The 24,663-nt window shown below is 34.3% G+C and overlaps 1 protein-coding gene across 2 annotated transcripts in view; it reads right to left on the reverse strand.

Annotated features, from left to right (window-relative positions):
* CCDC171 (coiled-coil domain containing 171) overlaps window positions 1–24,663 on the reverse strand; it is a 402,279-nt gene that overhangs the window by 251,594 nt on the left and 126,022 nt on the right. For both annotated transcript variants that reach the window (XM_003782870.3, XM_023509106.1), the window contains exon 11: window positions 17,174–17,276. In XM_003782870.3, coding sequence (XP_003782918.1) covers window positions 17,174–17,276 — 103 coding nt within the window. The remainder of the gene's footprint in view (window positions 1–17,173; window positions 17,277–24,663) is intronic.

The raw sequence follows: 24,663 nt of genomic DNA on the forward strand, positions 1-24,663 counted from the left end.
TATTAGGTTATAGCTTTCATATAAAAGGTATAAATTAATTTCATAATAGGGGTGTGTACATTGGATGCTTTTTCTTCCATTCTTGTGATACCTTGCTAAGAAGAACATTTTCCAGCTCCATCCATGTGAAGGGAATACTTCATACTTTTATACTTCAATAACATCAACTCAAAATCTTCTGAGGTTCTCTTTCCCTCTCCCTATATGTCTCTGTACATAAGAGCCAGTCTTACTTTCATATCCCACTCTTCATCTCCCATTTCAATCTGCCCCTCTCATTTTCAGGGAGATTTCACCTCTGGCTGTACTTCAACACTGTGGTCCCCAAGCTCCAGGCACAGAACTTGCCTATTAGTAACTGGGCCCAAGGCATTATCACCTGAGCTCTGCCTCCTGTCCCATCCCCCTCCTCCTACCTGTGGAAAAACTATCTTCCAAGAAACCAGTCTCTGATGCCAAAAATGTTCTAGTCCACGACCTCTTAGGATCCAGGCCATACAACAAGAGGTGAGCAGCAGGTAAGCAAGAGTGAAGCTGTAATCAGCTTATATGCAGCCCCCGCATCTCTCACATCACCAACTAAGCTCCACCTCCTATCAGATCACCTTGTCCTTCCCCCAGTCCATAGAAAAACTGTCTTCCATAAAACCAGCCCCTGGTGCCAAAAAGGTTGGGAACCACTGCTTTAGCAAGTCTGTCCTCTAATTACTAATCCACAGGAGTGGGTGGAGTAGTAAAAAGGATTCCAAACTCTATATTTAAATGTTTCCTTTTAGGCAATCTCAAAAAGTAAATACTTCTTCATGACCCAGATAAACCACTGTTTTTCGAACTGGTGTTATTACCTCAATAACCTATAGTTCTATAGTCCCACAGTAAAAACAGTAAGTTGTAATGAATGAGGTAAGTCTAACTTTTTCTATCTTTTCAACCATCCTCTTATCTATATCAATTTCCTGCAAGATCTCAAAAGGGGTAAAATAGTAAGAACCAATGGAGAAAGAATATAAAACAAAAGAGTGAGCTTTTTAAAAGCCATCTGTATAAAACAGTGGTTCTCAACCTTCCTAATGCCACGATGTATTTTCATTGTTACAAAGGGATTGCAACCCAGAGGTTGAAAACCACTGAAGAACATAAGTAGTCACATTCATCCTCAGAACAGAACTGTTGTTTATGTTGATTTTTGACCATGCAGTAGAAAACAGAAAACAACATTCAAACAGCTTTTATTTTCACCTGATAAAATTGAAATGTTTAATACATAATGTATTGATAACTAAAAAAATTCCTTTTTCATTCTAAAAGCACTAAACATATTTTGTTCACAGTTAACTTTTCAAACTCAGACTACATTCTGTATATTACCTTGTTTTAATCACTAATGCTATAAACATTTTCATTGTCCTGCAAACATTGACTCCTATTTTGAAAAGCATTTAAGGAAAATGGCTCCTAATTTTTCTAACCTATAGAAAGTATTGATTATATTAAGTCCAGCTTACTCCCTAAGTATATTCCTTGGGCCAGTCCAAAAAGCATTTCCTTTACCAAGGCTTGAGAAATATATTAGTGAGGGAAGTCTCAGCCTCCTTGATGTGGCTTGATAAACACCATGTGGCTAGAAGTCCAACAATAACAGTAAAAAATGGTGCCATCAAACTGGATTCTCTGAATTCAATGGGTGTGATGGGGACCCAAGGTCAATTGGACCTTGAGTGACACAGACCAAGTGATAGTAGCTAACTTCCAGAAACAAAGTGGACATGGTTGCTATAATGGGCAGGCAAGTTAAAGCAATAAACAAAATGGTTTGACCTATAGAAATCATTGGCATTGACTAACTGATCATGGTGTTCCTAGCCTAAAATAGATGGGCAATCACTTAAATCTCATTTGATTTGTATAAGTATGAAATTTCTATGTCTGATCATCAGAAATAGAACTTAAATCAACAGAAAACAGAGTATAAGCCCTCAACCACTTCTTGGATATGAATTAGTTCACAGACCAGAGTCTCTTGAATATAGGGGTAAATAAAGAGGATAGGTGTCCTTAAGGAACCCTGACATATTGTCAAAAAATTAAACCATAAATCTTCCTCCTACCATTACTCAAAGAAACATGTGATGATTTACCAGGGTGATTATGTACCTGAAAAGGGAAATTAACCATATTTATCAGGGGTAATTGGACACTGGATTTGAATTCACACTAATTCAAAGAGACCTAAAATGCTATTGTGATTCAATAGTCATGGTACGAGCTTACAGAGGTAAGGCAATTAACTAAGTTCTGGCTAAAATCTCTGTCTAGTGGGTCCAGTAGTTACCTGAACCCACCCATAGGTACTTCCCCAATTTGGAATGCATAGTTAGAAAAGAGAAAACGCAGCAACTAGTACAATGTCCACATCGATTTTCTGACCCATGGACTGAGAAATTTTATAAAAGAAAACCACATGTGAAAAGCCAGATGGACATCACTAGAACTTTTAACCACCAAAATAGTAATCAAAAGTAAAGCCACACTCCTGAAAAGACTATAGAGCAGTGATTGTCAACCAGTGTGCCGCACCACAGGCGCTGCCCAAGTATGTTCTTCTTTTACACTTTTTTTATCAACATAATTTAAGTGTGCAAATGTGCCATGACATAAAAAAGGCTGAAAAACACTGCTGTAGAGACTACTGCTCGTTAAAAGGCTTAAAAGAAAAATAAAATATCTAGAAAAATACTCATCCAAAAGAGGTGAAATATCTCCACAAGGAAAACTATAAAACACTGACAAAAGAAATTATAGATCACAAAAAAAAGTGGAAAGATATCCTATACTCATGGGCCAGAAAAATTAATATCATTACAATGACCATACTGCCCAAAGCCATCTACAGATTCAATATAATTCCTATAAAAAAAAACCAATAACATTTTTCAGAGTTAGAAAAAAATCCTAAAATTCATATAGGACCAAAAACAGCCTGAATAGCCGAAGCAATCCTAAATAAAAAGAACAAAGTCCAAAGCATCACATTACCTGACCTCAAATTACACAAAGCTGTAGTAACCAAAACAGAAGATTAGTGGTATAACAAGAGACAAGCAGTTCAATGGAACAGAATAGAGACCCCAGAAGTAAAGCCACATGTCTTCAGTCAACTGATCTTTGATCAGGTTAATAAAAATATACACTAGGAAAGGGATATTCTTTTCAATAAATCATGCTGGGAAAATTGAATAGTTATATACAGAAGAATGAAACTGGACTCCTATCTCTTAACTATGTATAAAAATTATCTCAAATTAATTAAAGACCTTAAGACTTGAAACTATAAAACTATTAGGAAAAAACTAAGGAAAACACTTTTGGACATTGGTCTAGGCAAGAAATCATGACTAAGACCTCAAAAGCACAGGCAACAAAAATACAACCAGAAAAATGGAACTTAGTTAAACTACAAAGCTTCTGCACAACAAAAGAAACAATCAACAGAGTGAAAAAAGAACCTGCAGAATGGGAGAAAATATCTGCAAACTATACATCCAATGGGGGGCTGTTACCCAGCATTTACAAGGAACTCAAACAACTCAATAATAACAAAGAAAAAAAAGACCCTTATTAGAAAGTGGCTGGAGAACATGAATAGACATTTCTCAAAAGAAGACATACAAATAGTCAACAAACATATGAAAAAAATGCTCAATATCATTAATCATCGGAGAAATGCAAATTAAAACCATGATGAGATTACAACAATCAAAATGGTTATTTAAGTAAAAAAACAAGCCAACCACAATGGCTCACACCTGTAAGCCCAGCACTTTGAGATGCCAAGATAGGAGGACTGCTTGAGGTCAGGAGTTTGAGACCATCTTGGGTAACATAGTGAGAGACTAGATAGGCATAGTAGCATGTACCTGTAGTCCCAGCTACTTGGGAGACTGAACTGGGAGGACTGCTTGAGCCCAAGATTAAGGCTGCCGAGAGCTATGATCATGTTACTGCACTCTAGCATGAGCAAGAGAGCAAGACCCTGCCTCAAAAAACATAAAAGTCAAAAGACAGATGTTGGTTAGGTTGCATAGAAAAGGGAACACTTATATACTGTTGGTGGGAATGTAAATTAGTACAACCTCCATAGAAAACTGTATGGAGATTCTGCAAAGAACTAAAAATAGAGCTACCATTCAATCCAGCAATCGCACTACTTTTACCAAAAAAAATCATTATGTAAAAACAACACTTGCACTCATTTATTTATTCCAGCAGTATTCATGATAGCAAAGATATGGAATCAACCTAAATGTCCATCCATGGATTACTGAATAAAGAAAATGTGAGGTATGTGTGATATATATATATGTATGTGTGTGTATGTGTGCTATGTAATACTGTTCAGCCATAAAAAAATGAAATCACGTCTATTGCAAGCATGATATTGGACACCATTATCTTGAGTGAAGCCATTCAAAATAGAAAGTCAAATACTACATGTTCTCACTTATAAGGTAGATACAGAATGTAGAATAATAGACACTGGAGAATCCTCAGGGTAAGGAGGATGGTATAAGAGTGAGGAAGGAGAAATTACTTAATGAGTACAATGCACGTTGTGTGGGTGAAGATTTTACCAAAAGCCCAGACTTACCTACTGCCCAATATATCTATGTAACAACAAAAAGACCTGAAAGAGAAAAAGTGATGATTCCTATCATATCAGCATTCAACCAACCTACCTATCTGAGCCTGTGCAGAATACCACTGAGCTCGATATCTTACATAATGACAGGGAATTACGTTAGGCATAATCTCATGTGACTCCTACTGTAGCTTCAGTTAAATATGTAGTTTTGTTGTGGAAACACTCCACACATTTCCCAGAAACTAGGATGAAGGTATTTAGGTATTTGTTCTACCCTCTTAGTAAAGACCACCAAAAACAGTTTCTTTCACAAGGAAGGACCAAAAATAGACCTTCTTGGCTGCCCTACCTCAGAGCTATATCAAATCTAGTTCTCTATCATAATCCCATTTGTAGAAATCCTGATCTACTCTCCATTACAGAAGCTATCACATGCTTCACTTAGTTCTCCACTACATTGATGAGATCATTCTGACTGGACCGGAGCAACTACTCAAATTCAAGATGTATACAGTATTTCATGGATTTTGAATTTTGGAGCAAAGCAAGCCATCCTCTACCGATAACTAACTGTTCTTCTCTTGAAAATCAGCTTTGGGGCTCGGCGCCTATAGCTCAACCGGCTAAGGCGCCAGCCACGTACACCTAAGGTGGCGGGTTCGAATCCCCAGCCCGGACCCGCCAAACAACAATGACGGCTGCAACCAAAAAATAGCCGGGCGCTGTGGCGGGCGCCTGTGGTCCCAGCTACTTGGGAGGCAGAGGCAGGAGACTCGCTTGAGCCCAGGAGTTGGAGGATGCTGTGAGCTGTAATGCCACGGTACTCTACCCAGGGGGACAGCTTGAGGCTCTGTCTCAAAAAAAAAAGAAATAAAAATAAAAATAAAAATAAAAATAAAAATAAAAAAGAAAATCAGCTTTGGACTTGCTACCAATCCTCCACCGATAATGAGTAGATAGCCAGCAATTTACCATGTGACTTGAAGTTGTCCATCATAAAATGGTTATTGTCTGATCCACCAATCCATAAATGTGGTGCATACAGTAGTGTTCTATCATCAACTGAAAGTTTTATACACAAGACTGAGTTTAAGGAAGTCCTGAAAGCACAACTAAGTTGTAAGAGCAAATAGTCCAGATTTTTATTACATTGCTTCCTCTCTTTTAACCTATACCCTATTTGCATGGAAAATTCCCTATGGTTAGCAAATGGAAAAAAAAAAAAGGGCTTGGTATATAGATAGCTTTGTATATTCTGGCACCACTCAAAGTAGGCAGCTAGAGCTACGCTACTATCCCGCTCAAGGGTGGCTCTGAAGGACAGTGGTGAAGACAAATCCACCTGGTGGGCAGAACTTCAAGTAGGGAATGCAACTGTCATTTTGCCTGCAATGAAAGATGACCAGAAGAATCAATATATACCACTTTATAGGTAATGTTTAACAGTTTAGCTGAATGGTCAAGGGCACGGAAAGAATGTGAATGGAAAATTCATAACAAAGTTATCTGGAGAAGACCTCTCCAAATGGGCACTATGCCCATTAATAGTAGAGGGGGATCTTAGAGGGGGATCTTAATAATCAGGACAAGAAAAAGCATTCTATGGATATCAGTCAATATCCTTTCCCAGCCACCTTTGTCCTTAGACAATTGAAAAAAAGGATTCATGGCAGCAAAGATGGAGGTAATACAAGTACATCTGCTCAGCAATAAGGACTTCCATTCACCAAAGCTGACTGGGTTACAAACCCTTGTTGAGTACCAAATTCGCCAACAGCAAAACAAACACTAAACTCATGATATGGCACCCTCCACAGGGGAGATCAGATAGCCATTTGGTGATAGGTTGATCACACTGAATGAAATGGGCAATGTTTAATTCTTACTAGATTAGACACTTATTCCGAATACAGATTTTCCATCGCTGACTATAATGTTTCTGACAAAACCACAATCCATGAATTTACAAAATACCTTAATTCACTATCATGTACTCCAAATAGCATTGCTTCACTCAAGGAAACTAATTGTATAGCAAATGATGTGTGGGAAATGGACTCATTTTCATAGAATTTACTGGTCTTTCTGTTTTCCATTACACTAATATAACTGGCACACACAAATAGCAATATGGCCTTTTGAAGATTCATAATACTGGCTGGATAGCAATATGTTGTGGGAGGAAGATAATATCCTCCAGGATATAGTATGTGTTCTCAGTCAATAATCAATAAATGATGCTGTTTCTTCTATAGCCAGGATTTACAGGTCCTAGATCAAATGCTGGAAATGGGAGTGGCTAATCTCACTATTACATTTCATTAAACTGTCTGCTTCTCCTCCCCAAAACTGGGAGTTCTGTTGGGCTAAGTCTTCATTCCCAAAGGAGAAATGCTTCCACCATGGGCCATAACAATGGTTCCATTAAAATGAAAGTAGAGAATGCCACCTTATCATGATAGAGCTCTTCATACCAGAAGACCAAAGAGCAAATAAATTTTTTTCTGTACCAGGGCAAGTAATCCTGATTATCAAGGGGAAAGTAGTGATAAGAAAGAGCATATATGGTATGTAGAACATTCCATAGGGTACCTATTAATACATTCACATATGATAAAGGCTAATAGGACAACAATCTCACATCTAGGTATATATCCAAAAGAATTGAAAGCAGGGTCTCGAAGAGATAATTGTGTATCCATGTTTGTATCATCACTATTCACAATAGCCAAGTTGGAAGTAACCTTAATTTACATGAATATATGAATGGATAGACAAAATGTAGTATATAAATACAATGGAATATTATTCAGTATTAAAAGGGAAGAAAATTCTGATACATGTACAACATGGATGAATCTTGAGGACATTTTGCTAAGTAAAATAAGCCACTCACAAAAAGACAACCAACCAAGAAAAAGGTCTCCTGGGTTTATTTAGCAATTCTCCTTCACTCTGGCAGCCAGACATACCTGGATTCCCAGATCTGCTTTAACCCTGACTTGTCTACCCATGCAAGTATTTAAATATGGCTGGTTAATAATTTTCTCTGATCTTCCAATTCCTTTTTTATATATCTTATTTTTCCAACTCTACCCAAAATTGTATAAGGTCTAATTCTTACAATGCCTTCCTTGTTCAAAAATTCTATAATGGCTCTGGCTGCCTATTCATTTGTTCCTATCTAATAATACACACTGGATCTTCACAATTACTTCCTATATTATATAATTCTTAATACTGTATAACTAAAATGGAAAAAAATCCTGTAATTTCTCCTAAAAAAGAAATCATAAAAACAAGTCTAATAAAGGCAAAAATGTAATAAGACATATTGTAAGTATGATGGCGTTAAGCAAGAGATTTAAAGTGAGAAATAAAAGTTGAAAATACAAACTGATGTAGGTCAAAGGTTTATGAAGCTCAAAAAAGAAGTGAACAAGATGATAATTTACAGTAAATTTTTTCATAAATGTAATTTACAAGAAAATCAGAGGCCAAGCCTTAGCCAAGCCTCTAATTTTATGCTATATAATAAAGTAACCAAGTGTAATTATTTAACTGTGATTATTTAAATTCATAGCTAAATCAACTGAAGTTTAATAAAATTAAAATTTCAATTTATTAGTCATAACAGCCATATTTTAAGCACTTAATACTACATGTGCCTTGTGTCTACTACATTAGACAGCACAAATTCTAATGGAGCATCTCCATAACTACAGATTCAAATACCAATTTATAGGAAATCAATAGAACAAAGAAACTTGTTAAACTACACAATGGGGATGCAATCAGAAGAATACAGGCTATGAAACTTCTACAACAAATGATGGTTTTTTAAACAAATAAATTTTAAGATTTGTTTTTAGAAATATTAACAAGAGATAGAAGAACCTATAGACTTAAAAAATTACTTAAAACATGTATCAGCCAACCAAAATATCTATACTTTCTTTAAATGCTAATTTAAATAAATTGATAATTGACTATATACAAGATATATAAAACTGGAAATTTATGATACTGAGAAATTATTTTTAATTTTTAGTGTCTGATGATCTTGTATTTATGTTTAAAAGAAAGAATCTGTCATATAGTCAAATATTTATGAGTGAAATTAAACAATAGCTGGGATAAGTTTCAATATAGTACAGGAAAGGGGAACTAGATGAATAAAGATTGGTCTTAAGTTGATAAATGTTGAGTGGTAAGTGCAAGGGATCTTCTTATACTATTCTACTTGCTTTTGTAAACACTGAATTTTTTCATAATGATATGCTATTAATTACTGGATGAATGTGAAGGAAAAAGAATCACAGGAGGATTTTGTTTTAAAATCAACTTTATTGAGATTTCTTAGTAGAAAAAATACATGTTCATTATTCATGCATTTTTCCTTTATCGTTACAATTTTTAAATTTTCAAGAATATATACAATTTTTAAATTTTCAAGAATATATTTAAACAAAGGTCTCATTTGATTATTTTCTCCTAGAAAGCAATGATGCTAACCCTGCATGCTAGAACCATTTCTATTATCTCAAAGGAGTATTTTCAGATTATATCTTGTATTATTCTATCAGTTTCAGTTACTCTGTTCTCTGTCATAGATGTACCATGTTTACATGGGTACTCCATATTATGATTTTTCCCTTTATTTTTCTTAATTTATCTTTGTTTTAACTCTTTGTTCTTTTCCTCTGTATTTTGTGTTCTTTTTCTCATTTTGTCCTCCAAACCACCAATCTCATTTTGTACAGTGTCAATTCTATCATAGCTTCTCATAAATTTAAAATCTACTATCCTAGTTTTAGTTTCCTTAGAACCCTTCCTTAACTCACTTTTTTACTTTTTTTTTGAGACAGAGCCTCAAGCTATCGCCCTGAGTAGAGTGCTGTGGCATCATAGCTCACAACAACCTCCAACTCCTGGGCTTAAGTGATTCTCTTGCCTCAGCCTCCTGAGTAGCTGGGACTACAGGCGCCCACCACAACGCCCAGCTATTTTTTGGCTGCAGTTGTCATTGTTACTTAGCAGGCCAAGTCTGGGCTCAAACCTCAGTGTACGTGGCCAGCGCCCTACTCAATGAGCTATGGGCAAGAGCCACTTTTTTACCTTTTAAACTTACATTGGGTTTTCTACTTCAATCTATTCTCTCCTTATTAATCCTATCTGATAAACATAACGTCTTTTTAGGCACATGAATTTTATTCTGATTTCCACATTAAACCACTCCACCATTGTGTTCTAAGTGTTCCAAATACTGTTCCTTTCCCTTTGTTCTGTAATGTTTAGTTTTTTACAAGTTCTATTTAGCAGTTTTCTTAATCTCAAATGAAAAAAGGGGGGGAAACTAACTATATTTAGAAAGTTTGAAAAAGGAAAGGATAGATGAATTGTCCCTAATTCTACTCTGAAATCATTAAATGCTGGTCAAACTTCCTTTTAAGATCAATATCTGAAGTTATATGTATGCATACAGTTCCTACTATATTCTTCACCAAGCAGCAAGCTATTATAATGCCCTGAACTTAGGTTGTATCATCTCCCACTCCACCACCTGGACTAATGGCATTCTCTATTAGATAAATTAAAAGGGAAATTGTGTCTCTAATATGAACTGCTACCTAGGGTCTTTCTGTCTTGATTCCTACAAGGAATGCTTAGGATCCTCTAGTCTCTGGGTCATTCTGGACTGCCTGTATTCTGGAAGTTACAAGGAGACTGGATAGGAGTTGAAAGAAAAGATAAAGAAAATATTCTACCTCCAAAGTAGCACCCATGGAGTAGAAAGGTAGTTTCTCAATTTTGCAGTTGATACAGATCCTCCATTTCTGAAATAGGAACAGGACAGCAGCAGGACAAAAAAAAAAAATGTCCATCTACTGTCAAGTAAGATAACACATATAGGGAATTAATTGTACTTTTCATTCAGCTTTATTGGCTATGCATATTAAGTCTCTCCAAAACTACCTGAATATTTTATCTGACTTCCAGTATCACTGAGCATTTTCAACTTTTCTGTGCTTTTAAATATATGCAAGTCTGCAGCTATTTTATAGGGGGCTACCTGGCAGTTGTCACTGTAAGCCTAATTGTTTTACAATCATAAGTAACAATGTAGGCATGAAGTGAAGCTTAACAATGAGAATAACTTTTATAATTAGTTGAATTTTTCTTTTTTTAATAATATACTCTTTATAAACAATTTACAATTTAAACCAGGGCATAGTAGTTCACACCTGTAATCCTAACACTCTGGGAGGCTAAGGCAGGTGAATTGTTTGCACTCAGGAATTTGAGACCAGCCTGAACAAGAGTGAGACCCCAGTCTCTACTAAAAATAGAAAAACTGGTCAAGTGTTGTGGCAGGCACCTGTAGTACCAGCTTGGCTGGGAGTCCAAGAGTTTGAGGTTCTTATGAGCTATGATGATGCCACAGCACTCTACCCAGGGTGGCAGAATAAGACTCTGTCTCAAAAAAGAAAAAAAAAAGATATTTGAAAATAAGTAGCAATTAGCACAAAGTTAAATAACATGGTTTTACTTTAATCTTCATTCTTTGCACCAAGAAAGGGCCATAAACAAGGCATGTGGGCATTATTAATAATTACATTATAGAATGTTGAGCACTCAGTGATACCACTCCCTTTGACTTCATAAACTGAAACTATGAATATGATGAATTAGGACAAGTTCAGTTTGTAAATCTCAGTGAATTAGGAGATAAGGGAAGTAAAAGAGAAGAAAATAGAAAAAGAAACTTGTGTGCGGCTTCTATAGCCATCTTTAGCTTCTCAGCAATCCATGAATCTTGTGGTCAAGGTATCAACCATGGGATTCAGAAGAATAATTAAAATTCTCAAGAGGTTACTTTTCTTATGTAAGAAGCAAAGGAGGAGAAAAGAAAGGGAAAGTCCAATTTGGTCTCTAGATTTTCCTAAGAGCATTCCCTGAGATTGCTCAATTCTTAGGTGACATATACATGCTTCAAGGCATCAGAAATGCTTGCTGTTATTTCCTAGGGTCATTCAGCCTCTCTGGATAGAAAGTAAAAGAATGTCTCTGGAGTATTACAAATTATTTCAAGGAAGGAAAAGTTGAAGAAGGTTAGAATCTCAGTCAACATGAAAGTCAACCACAACCTTTTATTTATATTCCACAAATATTTCTGAGTGACTACTTTGTACCAAGTATGCACAATTAAGTTCATGAACTTGCCACTGCATGCTTACATTAGCAGCACTGTACAAACAACTTGGCAATATTTTATAACTTTGGTTCATCAGTGTCTCACAGTTGTGTTCATGTGGACCTGTGATGGCGTCTTGCTAAGTGACATTCCTCATTCATGTTATGTGTTTTTGTACGCCATTGCAAGAATGTTCAAGCAATGAACAAACATTCATAAACTTCTTCCTGAGCTTGGCAACAGTAGAAGTGAAATCAGGGACATGTTAGTCTAAGTTTATGGACACAATGCCATAAAAAAAATGGCTGTGTACAAATGGAATAAACATATTTCCAAGAGGAGAGAAGGCAGCACTGATGAAGAGAGGTCAGGGCAGCCAGTAACAAGCATAATTGGCAAAACATTGAATTATGCATCAAAATTGTCAGCTGACGTAACAAACATAGCAGACCAAGTGAACAGCAATAGAGAAACAATTAGGAAAATCTTAACTGAAAATCTTGGCCAACTCTCATGATCTTGCATCACAACAATGTACCAGCTCACACAGCACTGTCTTTGAAGGAGTTTTAGGTGGTAAACAAATAACTGTATTGGAATACCCTCCCTAGTCACCTGATCTGTTCCCCAATGACTTTTTCCTTTACCTAAACTTATAGGAAAGATTGAAAGGAAGACATTTTGATGACATTCAACATAAAGGGTAATACAACAGCTCTGATGGCCATTCCAAAAAGAGTTCCAAAATTGCTTTGAAGGATGTTGGCATTAGTGCATAGCTTCTTAAGTGGGGTACTTCAAAGGTGAGTGTAGCAACATTCAGCAATGAGGTATGCAGCATGTTTTCTAGGATGAGTTTGTGAACTTAATTGTCAGATCTCATATTTTTCTAGCTACTTAAAATACATTAATGAATAAAAGAGAAAAAGATCTTTACCCTTGTGTAATTTATAATATACAATAATAACTGCACTAAACTGTTTTCCCAAGTGGCAGTGGCTATACTACTTTACGTTTCACCAGCAATGTATGAAGGCTCTACTTTCTCTATATTCTCACTAACATTTGACTATTTTCTATCCTTTTAATTATAGCCATCACGGAAAGTATGAGGTGGAATCTTATTGTGGTTTTGATTTTCATTTCCCTAATAACTAATGATGCTGAGTATCTTTTCATATGCTTATTGGGTATTTGTAGATCTTCTTTGGAGAACTGTCTATTTAGATCCTTTGGCTATTTTTAAAATTACTCATCTTTTTATTATCACATTTCAAGAATTCTTTATACATTTTAAAATACAAACCCCTAGTGAGATAAATTATTTGCAAATATTCGCTCTTATTCTGTAGATTGTCTTTTCTCTTTCTTGATAGTGACCTTTGGAGCACAATAGTTTTTAATTTTGATAAAATTACAATCAAAATTATGTGTTTTTCTCTGGTTGTTCATGTTTTTGGTGTTGTTTGTAAGCCACTACCTAAACCACAGTCATGAATATTAATTACTTTGTTTTACTCTAAGAGATTTAGAAGTTTAGATCTTACATTTAGGTGGCTGATCCCCTTTGAGTTCATTTTTGTATGTAGTATGAAGTAGGATTCCAAATTCATTCTATTTCATATAGTTTTTAAGTTGTCCCAGCACCATTTCTTCAAGAGATTATTCTCTCTTTGAATTTTCTTGGCACTCATAAAAAAATCAATTGACCACAAAGATAAGGGTTTATAACTCTGTTTCACCAGCTATATGTTTATCCTTATGTCAGTGCTATACAATTTTTTTTTTTTTTAGACAGAATGTCGCTGTCACCCTGGGCAGAGTGCCATGGCATCATAGCTCACAACAACCTCAAACTCTTGAGCTCAAGTGATCCTCTTGCCTCAGCCTCCTGAGTAGCTGGGACTACAAGTGTCCACCACAACATCCAGCTAATTTTTCTAATTTTAATAGAAACAATTCTCCCTCTTGCTCAAGTTGGTATCAAACTCCCAAGTTCAAGCAATCCACCTACCTTGGTCTCCCAGAGTGCTAGGATTATAGGAGGGAGCCACTGCAATTTTGGTTACTATAGTTTTATAGGAAGTTTTGAAATTGGGAAGGGTGAGTTCTCCGACTTGTTCTTTTTCAAGATTGTTGTGGCTATTCTGGGTCCCTTGAATTTCCACATAAATTTTAGGATCAAGTTATCAATTTCTACTCCTCAAAATGTTAAACTTTATTTAGAGTTACCTTATGACCCGGTATTTCCACTACTACGCATACACCCAAGAGAAAAGAAAACATACATGCACACAAAAACTTGTATGTGAACATCCATAGCAGCATTATATATATATATATATACCTATAACAAAATATGAATACAAGTCATATTTGTGTACCTCTTGTAATTGTGTAGAAATCAACATTACTTGAGTATTATGATTTTAATATAGTTTTTTTCTTTCTTGAAATGTGTATGCATTTTTAGGCACTCTGTGTGTATATATACACATATATGTGTCTCACATTCACAAACATGCCTAGGATAAGTTTATAAATTACTTCATTTGAGAAAAACAAACCTTTGGTCATCTTTGTATAACTTATGCCAGGCCTTATACAGTAGGCAATCTTAATTAATCAAGTTCTTCAACGAACAATTTGGCACTAGATTTAATTAGTTACATTCTTCTTGATTATATAAAAACCCCCAACCTGAGCTGGCATAAGCAAGAAGAGAGTCTATCACAATGATAGACAGTGTTAGGGTGGGACACAATTATAAGAAGGATCCTATCTATAAAATGCAAACATTGTAACCTAATATTTGTATTCTTAAATTAACCTGAAGCAATAAAATAAAACAATGATATAATGCTATTTCATGGAAGTCAAGAGTAGGAATGAAATCAGGTCCCAATAAGGGTACCAGCAGGAAAACAGAATACTCAGGAACATTTATCAAAAGAGAATTTAGTAAAGAGAATACAGAAATGTGAACAGGTTAACAGAGTCGATAACGCACGATGAGGCACCAAGAATAAGCAATGATAGGAACCCAGTATCATGCCTTGGATAAAGGGCCAACTGAAGGTAATATTGTCACCATAGTCCAGTAAGAGCCATAGCCATGAAGAAAACCCACTGGCAGAAGCTGTTAAAAAATGAAGCCACAAACCAGGAAAGCACAGAAGAAGAGGAGGCAATGGAAATAAACACTCTGTCTACTTTTTCCTTTCACCTTCTTAATCTCCCACCGATGTACCTATTGTCCAAACCCAACCAGCAAGAAGACAAAGGATTTCAGATCCATAGAAGTCAACCTCCTGATGCAAAAGTCAAAACAGAGAGCAGAGGAGAAAGGGATGGCGGAGGGAGCAGCATATAAAAGAGTGAATAACCAGCACAATATGCAAACAAAGACCACTTCATAAAACTTCAAAAATCACTAATCCAGGGCATACTCCTTCTCTAGAAACACTTTCTTTGTAATAGAGTGTACATGTATATGGGAAATTAGGAAGTTAAAAAGGGATAGTTACAAAAAGATTAAAAGAAAAGTTTAACAGAAGATAATTTTTTCTATAGGCTCAGTAGTAACTTATGAGTTACTTTGCTATCAACTATTTCATTTTAAAACTCAAAGGAAACATTGTAACCTAATACTTTGTACTCTTAAATTAAATTCATTATCTTTTACTGTTCCAATTCAACCCTGAAGAAATATTTAAGATAATATTGAGGCAGATGACATGCTGTGCCAATATTTTTAAAGATGCTAGCACCATTTAACAACATTGATACATCTCAATAATAAAAAAGTACCATTGCAAAGGGGAAAAAAAAATTTTTTTTTGGAGACAGAGCCTCAAGCTATCGCACTGGGTAGAGTGCCGTGGCATCACAGCTCACAGCAACCTCCAACTCCTGGGCTTAAGCAATTCTCTTGCCTCAGCCTCCCAAGTAGCTGGGACTACGGACACCCGCCACAACGCCTGGCTATTTTTTGGTTGTAGTTGTCATTGTTTGGCAGGCCCAGGTCAGATTCGAACCTGCCAGCTCTGGTGTATGTGGCTGGCATCTTAGCTGCTCAAGCTACAGGCACCACCCTGCAAAGGAAAATTTAATCCTCCAAAGCTCTATTAAATGCAATTGAAAGCTGGATATACCTATCTTTATGTCATTTTTATTATACATTTTGATTTTTCTATAGTAACAAACCAAAAACATTAACACTTTGTGGTAAAGTTTAAATAAAAACAAAGAAAGTAACATATTAATTTCATAAAATTACAACTAAAAACATACAGATTAAAAAAAAAGAGAGATGATAGCAAAGCATAATAAATTTCTAATACTACACCAACTAAGAAATCTCAAGACCCCATAAAGTAAAGTATGAGCCTTGATCAGATCCTTCTTCTTTTTTAGAAACAACTTTCTTGAACTTATGAGTTTTCTAAAGAAATAATTTTCCATATGACTGTTTGATTCCCTTAAAAAATATTTTTAAAAGAGTCTTTCAGATTAATTTTAAAGTGTTAGAAATTTAACTTTATTTGCCTTTTAAAGAATATGATTGTGTCAGAAGACAACTAAATAATTTTAAGCTAAATGCATAGAAAAAGAAAACTGAGATAAGAAAGCAAAAGTATTTCTGTCAAAGCTGCGATAGTACACATAATGACATAAACACAAAAATTAAGAAAGTGGAAATAATGAACAGAATCCATTAGCCAATTAATGCTTTTGCTAATGCCAAAAATATGTCTACTAACATGATTTTATAGCTCTTTATCATATTAAGTGGACTAATACTAGAACCAAAAAATTTTACCTAAGCATTCTTATCTATAAAGTGTAAATATATACATACATATACACACATGGTACTAAGAAATTAAGGAGAAAACCAGCTTAGAAAGCATGGGATATGTACTATGTTACAGTCTGTGTTCTACATAACCTTTTAAATGAATGACCTTTAAGTTGTTGAAGGTTGCCTCAGAATTTGGCTCAGTTTGATTGAAACATCTGTTCCCCTTGCAGGTATACTGTAAGGACTTTTTTCTCAGTTGGATTCAGAACACAGCAAGTGAGCCCTTGTCTGTCCAATCATACAGACCCCAACATTTGTAAATCAAGTTCTGGGAGGACAACAGCAGGTCCACATTCCGTCACCCTTTCTCAGCCAGCTAGGCCAACTGACTGCTGTGAGAACCGCTCTTATCATGTCATCAAATCAAAACATGTTGAGATGAGGGACTATAAGAGGCATCTGCAGAATTCCCAAAATGTAGTGACTTTGGAACATTGACAGATGCATCTGTCATTTTATACCTTCAACTAACCTGATGTCCACTGGCCCGACACAGTAAAGCTGTCCAAGATCGATTCCAATTCTTTCACATTATTTTCACATGTTTCTACTAGGAAGGCCTGGTGCTTCTTAGCCTTTTAATTAAGAAAAAAATTACACATAATAAGGTCACATATTATAAGAGCTATAGATTTTTAGTGTGAACACTTATAACACAATTAAGTATAAACATGATAATAATTACTACATTCAAATCTATTATTAATCCCTCTTTCTGTCTTTATCAGACTTTTTTCTTAAGTTAACATAACACTATACAAGGTCTCATTAACAATTTACTGAGGATTTACTGAGGAAATATAAAATATTTTATATATAATAAATAATAATATATAATAATAAATAATATATAATTAGTTTCATCCTCACAATAATCTTATGATAGAAAGGCCATTATTACCCCCCCAATTTTACGGATTAAAAAACTTGGACTGAAGAATTAAAGGGCACTTTAAAAAAATTATGCCTGCAATCATATGGCAAATTGCCAGATGGTGGCCAAAAGTGAATGCAGTTAAGACCAATTAGAAACTACTGCAGAAGCCAAGTGATGGTGGCTTGATAGGGTATTAGCAGTAAAAAAGGGAGACAGGGACATGGAGAAGTAGGAATCCTATGTATTCAATTTTGATATGAGGACAATTAATGACAATGACAGGGTGGGGCATGAGGGAAGGGGAGACAGACCAGACAGAGAAGGAGGGGAGGGAAAGGAAAAGAAGGAAATAAATTTAAAAAAAAAAAAAAAAAACAGGAGATAGGGATAGGGAATGAATGCACTGGAAAGGTACAGAGAAGGTAGAATGGCCAGACCTTAATAAAACTGCATTAGGTTAAATTACATTGATTAGACTTGACTGTATTGAATGAAGACAGAGGAAGTACTCAGATATAGAAAGGAGTTCAGACTGATCCCAAGGTTTCAAGATAGAACAACGAGATGGATTTTGATAGTTGAATGGGAACAATGGAGGTAGAGAAGGTCTTGCTGTTTTTGTTTGTTTGTTTGTTTTCTTGCTTGCTTGCTTGTTTTTGACAATGAGTATGAATAATGAATTGTTTTGATCATATTACTTTGGAAACACATAAGGCACTCTTAGCACCAGCACAATGCCATTGCAAATAACAGACTCTAAATAAACATATTTGAATGAATAAACAACAAATAAAGTAGAAAATATGGAAAATAGCTAAACATAATGGTGCAAAGCTCAGAAATAAAGTCAGGTATAGGTTTGGGAATCACCTACAGATACTGTCTGAAGTTTGCCTTTAAAGTGATGGGAAGAGGAAAGAGCCTAGAACAAAGCCTTAATAACTATGTCACTTAATAGTTAGAAAAGTAGCCAGCAAAAAAGACTTAAAAAGAAGAACAAAAAAAAACAAGGGTACAGTAGCATGAAAACTAAGATAAGAGAACATTTTAAGAAGACAGCTGTCAATTATGGCCAATGCCACAGAACATTCAAGCAAAATGGAGCCTAAAAAGTGTCTATGGGGCATGAAGATCATTGGTAACTTTGTTGAAATCTGTTTCTCTGGAGTATAACTCTAACACAGAGACTGAAACAGGTTAAAGAGAGAGTAAGCTTGGTTTTTTCCTTGAGTGAGGGATGGGTAAATGGAAACAGGAAGTTTAGACAACCCCTAGGGAGATAGAGGGCAGTAGCTGGAAAAGAGGGTGAGATCAGAGAAAAGGATTTTTTGTTATATGAAAGAAACTAAAAAATGTTTAAAAGCTAATAAGATGTAGTTACTAGTGAGCAAATGCTTATAGATGCAGAAGAAATAGAAGACTAGATATTACAGAACAAAATTATGTCCTTAAAATATGTAAAATTAATAATTATTTAGACGTCGGCTCAATTATCGCTTCTTCCTTCACCTGACTATATCAATTCCTTCTATCACATTCTTCTCAGAATTTATCACGATTCTACTTTTATTCAAGTAGGTCTTTTATTAACATGTTTATTTTATATAATTTAAGTTGCATGAAGGAAGGATATTTTATTTCTTCCTCACCAGTGTATCTCCAGCAACTAGATAATACGTAGTATCTAAAACAAAAGTTAAATAGTTAAATTATGTTTGTCAACAGAAGACTATTAAATCAATTAGGATTCATGCCCACAGATTTTAAATAGGAGGAGGAAGCTCTGTGTCATGTACTGATATGGAAAGAGCTGTGAGCTATCTTGTTTAGTTAAATACAAAGAAGAGAAGAACAATATTCATAATATGTTTGAAGTATGTATGTGTGTACCTACTCAAACACAGAGAGACTCTCTACACAGAATCACAAAAAAAGTCATAACTATCATTGCCTCTGAGAAGGCAACATGGCGGCTATGAGAGACATTTCTTTTTTCACTGTATACTTTTTGTACTTTTGAAATCTTTATCATGTGATATTACCTACTCAAAAATTAATTTGATTTTTTAAAAAGAGTGAATAAAAAAGTCAACCAACAAAACCCCACTTTTCCATGGCAAATATATATGCAGTTTCTTAATGTGTTATGAAATATTCTGAAGACCAATTGATCCAAGAAGCCCAGATGGAAACTCCTGGAAATTAACAAAGCATAGACTCACAGATCAATGTAAAGTTCACACTATAGAAAAAGAAACACCTCATCAGGGAAATACAAATTAAAACTACAATGAGATGTCACCTTACCCTTGTCAGAATAACCATTATTAAAAATTAAAGAACATCAGATGCTGGCATGGACGCAGAGAGAAAGGAATGCTGATATGCTTTTGGTGGGACTATAAATTAGTATAACCTCCATGGAAAACAGCATAGAGATTCTTCAAATAAATAAATGTAGCCTTAACATTCGACCCAGAAAAGAAGTTATTTTATCAAAAAGATAACTACACTCAAAAGTTTATGCAACATAATTCACAATCACAAAGATGTGGAATCAACCTAAGTACCCATCATTTCATGAGTGGATAAAGAAAATGTGGTATATATATATATACCATGGAGTACTGTTCACCATAAAAAGGAATGAAATATTATCTTTTGCAGCCACTTAGATGGAACTGGAGACAGTTATCCTAAGTGAAGATAACTTAGGATATAACTTATTTGTATTTCAGGAATAGAAATACGCTATATGTACTCTCTAATAATTGGGAACACGTGTGTACCCTCAATGGGTACACATGGGCAGGAAGAGATATAAAGATCAAAGGAAATCAAGAAATGGGGAGGAAGGAAGGGAGAGGTAAAAACCTACCTACAGGTACAAGGAACACTATCAGGATAAGCACACTAAAAGCCCCAACTAAGGCATTATAAAAGGTATTTATGTAACAAAAAAAATTTTATTTTGAAATAAAAAAGAAACACCAAGTTTTAATTATTAAAAAATAAATAAAAGAACCAAATAAAATATACTACCAATGACAATCAATTAAAGTTCATCTAGAAAAGATATTTATAAAGGACCAAGTTCATGTAATATAAATGTTTATATTATACATATAAAGTTTTTAATTATTTAAGTATTAAATATTTTAATTATTAAATAGTTAAATACCCTATTAAATTCTTTGAGTTTATATATAGGTGTTATGCTTATCTTAAAAAAACAACAGAGGAAAATAGAAGGTAATTCAGTCTGCATAGGTAAGTTTAATTCAAAATTTGTCTTATAATCATAGAAACTTTACATATAATTTTTAATTCAAACAGCATTGCAATATACACATTACTATATAACTTTTGCATTTACTGTATTTCTCTGACATCTTCCCACATCACAAACTTTCTTACTTGTATAGTACTCTGTTGTTCAGATATACCATAAGTTAATTTAACCAGTCCCTTACTGTTAATATTTTTAGGTTACTTACAGTGTTTTTGGCTACTAATGACAATACTACAATATACATCCACATATGTATACTTTTATATCTTTGTAAAACATTCAAGTAAACCTACTCAATAAATTTCTAGAAATAGATCTTATGAGTAAAAGGATATGCACAACTCTTAGCAGACCACTGGTAACAAATTACTATCTAAACAGTGTATACCATCATGAACAGTATAAGTACCTATTTCGCAACACTTTTCTAAGGGTAGGCATTAGCAACATTTTTTAATGTCCATTTCTTTCATTTTAACTAAGATTAAGCATTTTTTAATGTTTACTAACCACCTCTATTTCTTTTTCTGTGAACTGCTTAGTCATATCATGTGCCCATTTTTATACTACATCATTCATCTTTTTTTAGTGATTTATAACAGTCCTTTTTACATTATTGAAATAATCTGTTTGCCTTATATGTTGTAATTCACTTTTGCTAATTTGCATTTACCATCTATTATATATGCTTAAAACAAAATTATACTTTTCAAGTGATGAAATGTATCAATAGTTTGCTTTAAGATTTTGAGTTTTATATCATACTTTCCTTACTACAAGATTATAAAACAATTCCATTTTTCTTCCAGTGTTTTTTCGTTTTCCTATTTGTGGCTCATTAATGAATCTAAAATTCATTTGATACATACATCAGCAATAGGGCAATAGGACAATAATTATATTATCTCTCCTTATGTAAAACCAATTATCTGAAAACTACTTGTGAGATAATCTATCCTTCAACATTCACTTGACAGCCAACTTTATCATATACTAAATCCCCATGCATATTTGACAGCCAACTTTATCATATACTAAATCCCCATGCATACTAATAGCTATTTTTGAACTCTTATTTTCTGCTTCATTGATTACTCCATAATCAATGGGACATAATTGACATAACATACAATTCAACCAATTGAAGTGTACAATTCAATATTTTTAGCATATTCACAAGGTTCTGCAACCATAATTACAATCTAAATTTAGAACATTGTTATCTCTACTAAAAGATATGCCATACCCACTGGCTGTCACTCTCCAATCTCCTACCATAACCCTCAAGCTCTAAGCAACCACTATTCTCATCTTCATTTCCATATATTTGCTTATTATGGTCACTTCATATAAATGGAATCATAAAATACCTGGCCTTTGATGACTGGCTTCTTTCAGAAACCTAATGTTTTCTAAGTTAATTCGTGTCATAATATTTCAGTACTTTATTTTCATTGCCAAATAATGTAATAATAGTAATAATTATTACTATTATAGCCATGCTATTGACTGTGAAGAGGTATCTTACTGTAGGTTTGATTTAAACATCCCTGACTAATGATTTTAAACATCTTTAGACATGCCCACTGGCTATCTGTATATCATCTTTAGTGTCTATTCAAACTTTTAATACATTTTTAAAATAATTTCCTTTTATTATTGAGAAATAAGAAGACTTTTTATATTCTGGATATAAGTCCTTTATCAGACATTTAATTTATAAAAATTTTCTAGAATTTTGTGGGTTGTATTTTCACTTTTTATACCACCCTTTGAAGGAAAAACATTTTTAATTTTTGTAATTAATTAGATACATTTGGCTTCACCTATTTTTTCATTTGTCACTTGTGCTTTGGTATTGTACCTAAGAAGCCATTGCCTAAGAGTTTTGTAGCTTTAGCTACTATATTTGGGTCTATGAACCATATAACTTTTGAATAAGAGTTTAATTCACTCTTTAGTTTGTGGATATTCAGTCCTCTTAGCACTATTTTGAAAAATACTATTCTTTCCTCCATTAAATTGACATAGTGTCCTTTTCAAAAATCAGGTAAATATAATTGTAAGGGATTTTTTTCTGAATCCTCAATTGTAGTTTTGTAATAAGCTTTAAAACTGGGAAGTGTGATTCTCCCAACTTTATTTTTATTTTTCAAGATTACTATGACTATTCAGGGTCCGTTATATTTCCATATGAATTTTAGGATCAGCTTATCAATTTCTACAAGCCAACTGAGTTTTTTTTTTTTCCGTTTTTGGCCGGGGCTGGGGTTGAACTCGCCACTTCCGGCATATGGGAAAGGCACCCTACCCTTTTGAGCCACACAGGCACCGCCACCACCTAAGATTTTTATAGAGATTTGGGGAGCACTAATATCTTAACAATATTAATTCCTATAATTCACAAACATGAGATACCTTTCCATTTATTTACAGCTGGTTTATTTCACAAGTCTTATACTTTCATTAACTTTTTTCTATGTATTGTATTATTTTTTATTATATTGTAAATGTTTTTGTTTTCTTAATTTCATTTTGGGGTTGTTCACTGCTAGCTATAGAAATATAATTGATTTTGTGCTTTGATCTTATATTATACCCTACAATCATGTTAAACTGGCTAACTAGTTCTAAAAGTTTTCTGTCTGTGTAGGGCTTACTTAGGATTTTCTAATATTTATTCCTTAGAATTTTAAATACAAGGTCGCGTCAACTACAAATAGTTTACTTCTTCCTTTCCAAAACAGATGACTTTTATTTATTTATTTATTTTTTTTACTGCCTAACTGCCTTGGCTAAAACCTCCAGTACAATGTTGAATAGATGTGGTGATAGCATATGTCCTTATCTTATTCCTGATCTTAGGGAGAAAGCATTGTATCTTTCACCATTAACTGCCATGATAGCTGTAGGATTTTCATAGATCTTAATCAGAGTGCAGAGAAAGTTCACTTCTATTTCTAGCCTCTTAAGTATTTTTATCATAAAAAGTTGCTGAATTTTGTCCATTTTTCTGTGTCTATTGAGATGATCATCTGCTTTTTGTCATTTACTTTATTAATAAGATATACTATGTTATTGTGATTTTCAGATGTTAAACAAGTCTTAATTTCCTGAGATAAATCCCACTTGATCATTTGTAAAATCTTCTTTATGTCTTACTAGATTCAGTTTGCTGGTATAGAGCTGAGAATCTGGGCATCTATATTGAAAAGCAATATTGGCCTACAGATTTTTTTCTTGTGCTCCCTTTGCCTGGTTTTAGTATCAAGGTAGTAGTAATACTATGAATCACCTCTTTGTTCTATATTAGTCTAGCTAAGTATTATCAATTTAGTTATCCTTTTTGAAAAAATCAACTTTTAGTTTCATTGATTTCCTCTACTTTTTTATTCTCTATTTCCTCTTTAGTCCTTATTGTTTCTTTTCTCCCACTGGTTTTGAATTTAGTTTGCTCGTCTTTTTCTCATTTGTTAAGATAGAATGTTAGGCTATCAATTTGAGGATTTTTCTTTTTTGGAGGCAGAGTCTTGCTATGTCCCCTAGACTGGCCTTGAACTCCTGGGTTCAAGCAACTCTTCCTCCTCAGCCTCCTGAGTAGCTGGAACTACAGGAACATGCCACGGCACCTGCTATTTTTCAGTATTGATAACTACAGCTACAAATTTCCCTCTTAAGCACAATGTTAGTTGCATCCTATAAAGTTTGGTATGCTGTGTTTTCATTTTCACACATCTCAAAGTATTTTCTACTTCCCTTTGATTTCTTTTTTGGTTTTTTTTTTTTTTTTTTT

This window comes from Otolemur garnettii, unplaced genomic scaffold (genome assembly GCF_000181295.1).
Source record: "Otolemur garnettii isolate 467f Iridium unplaced genomic scaffold, OtoGar3 scaffold00006, whole genome shotgun sequence".
Taxonomy (NCBI): Eukaryota; Metazoa; Chordata; class Mammalia; order Primates; family Galagidae; genus Otolemur; species Otolemur garnettii.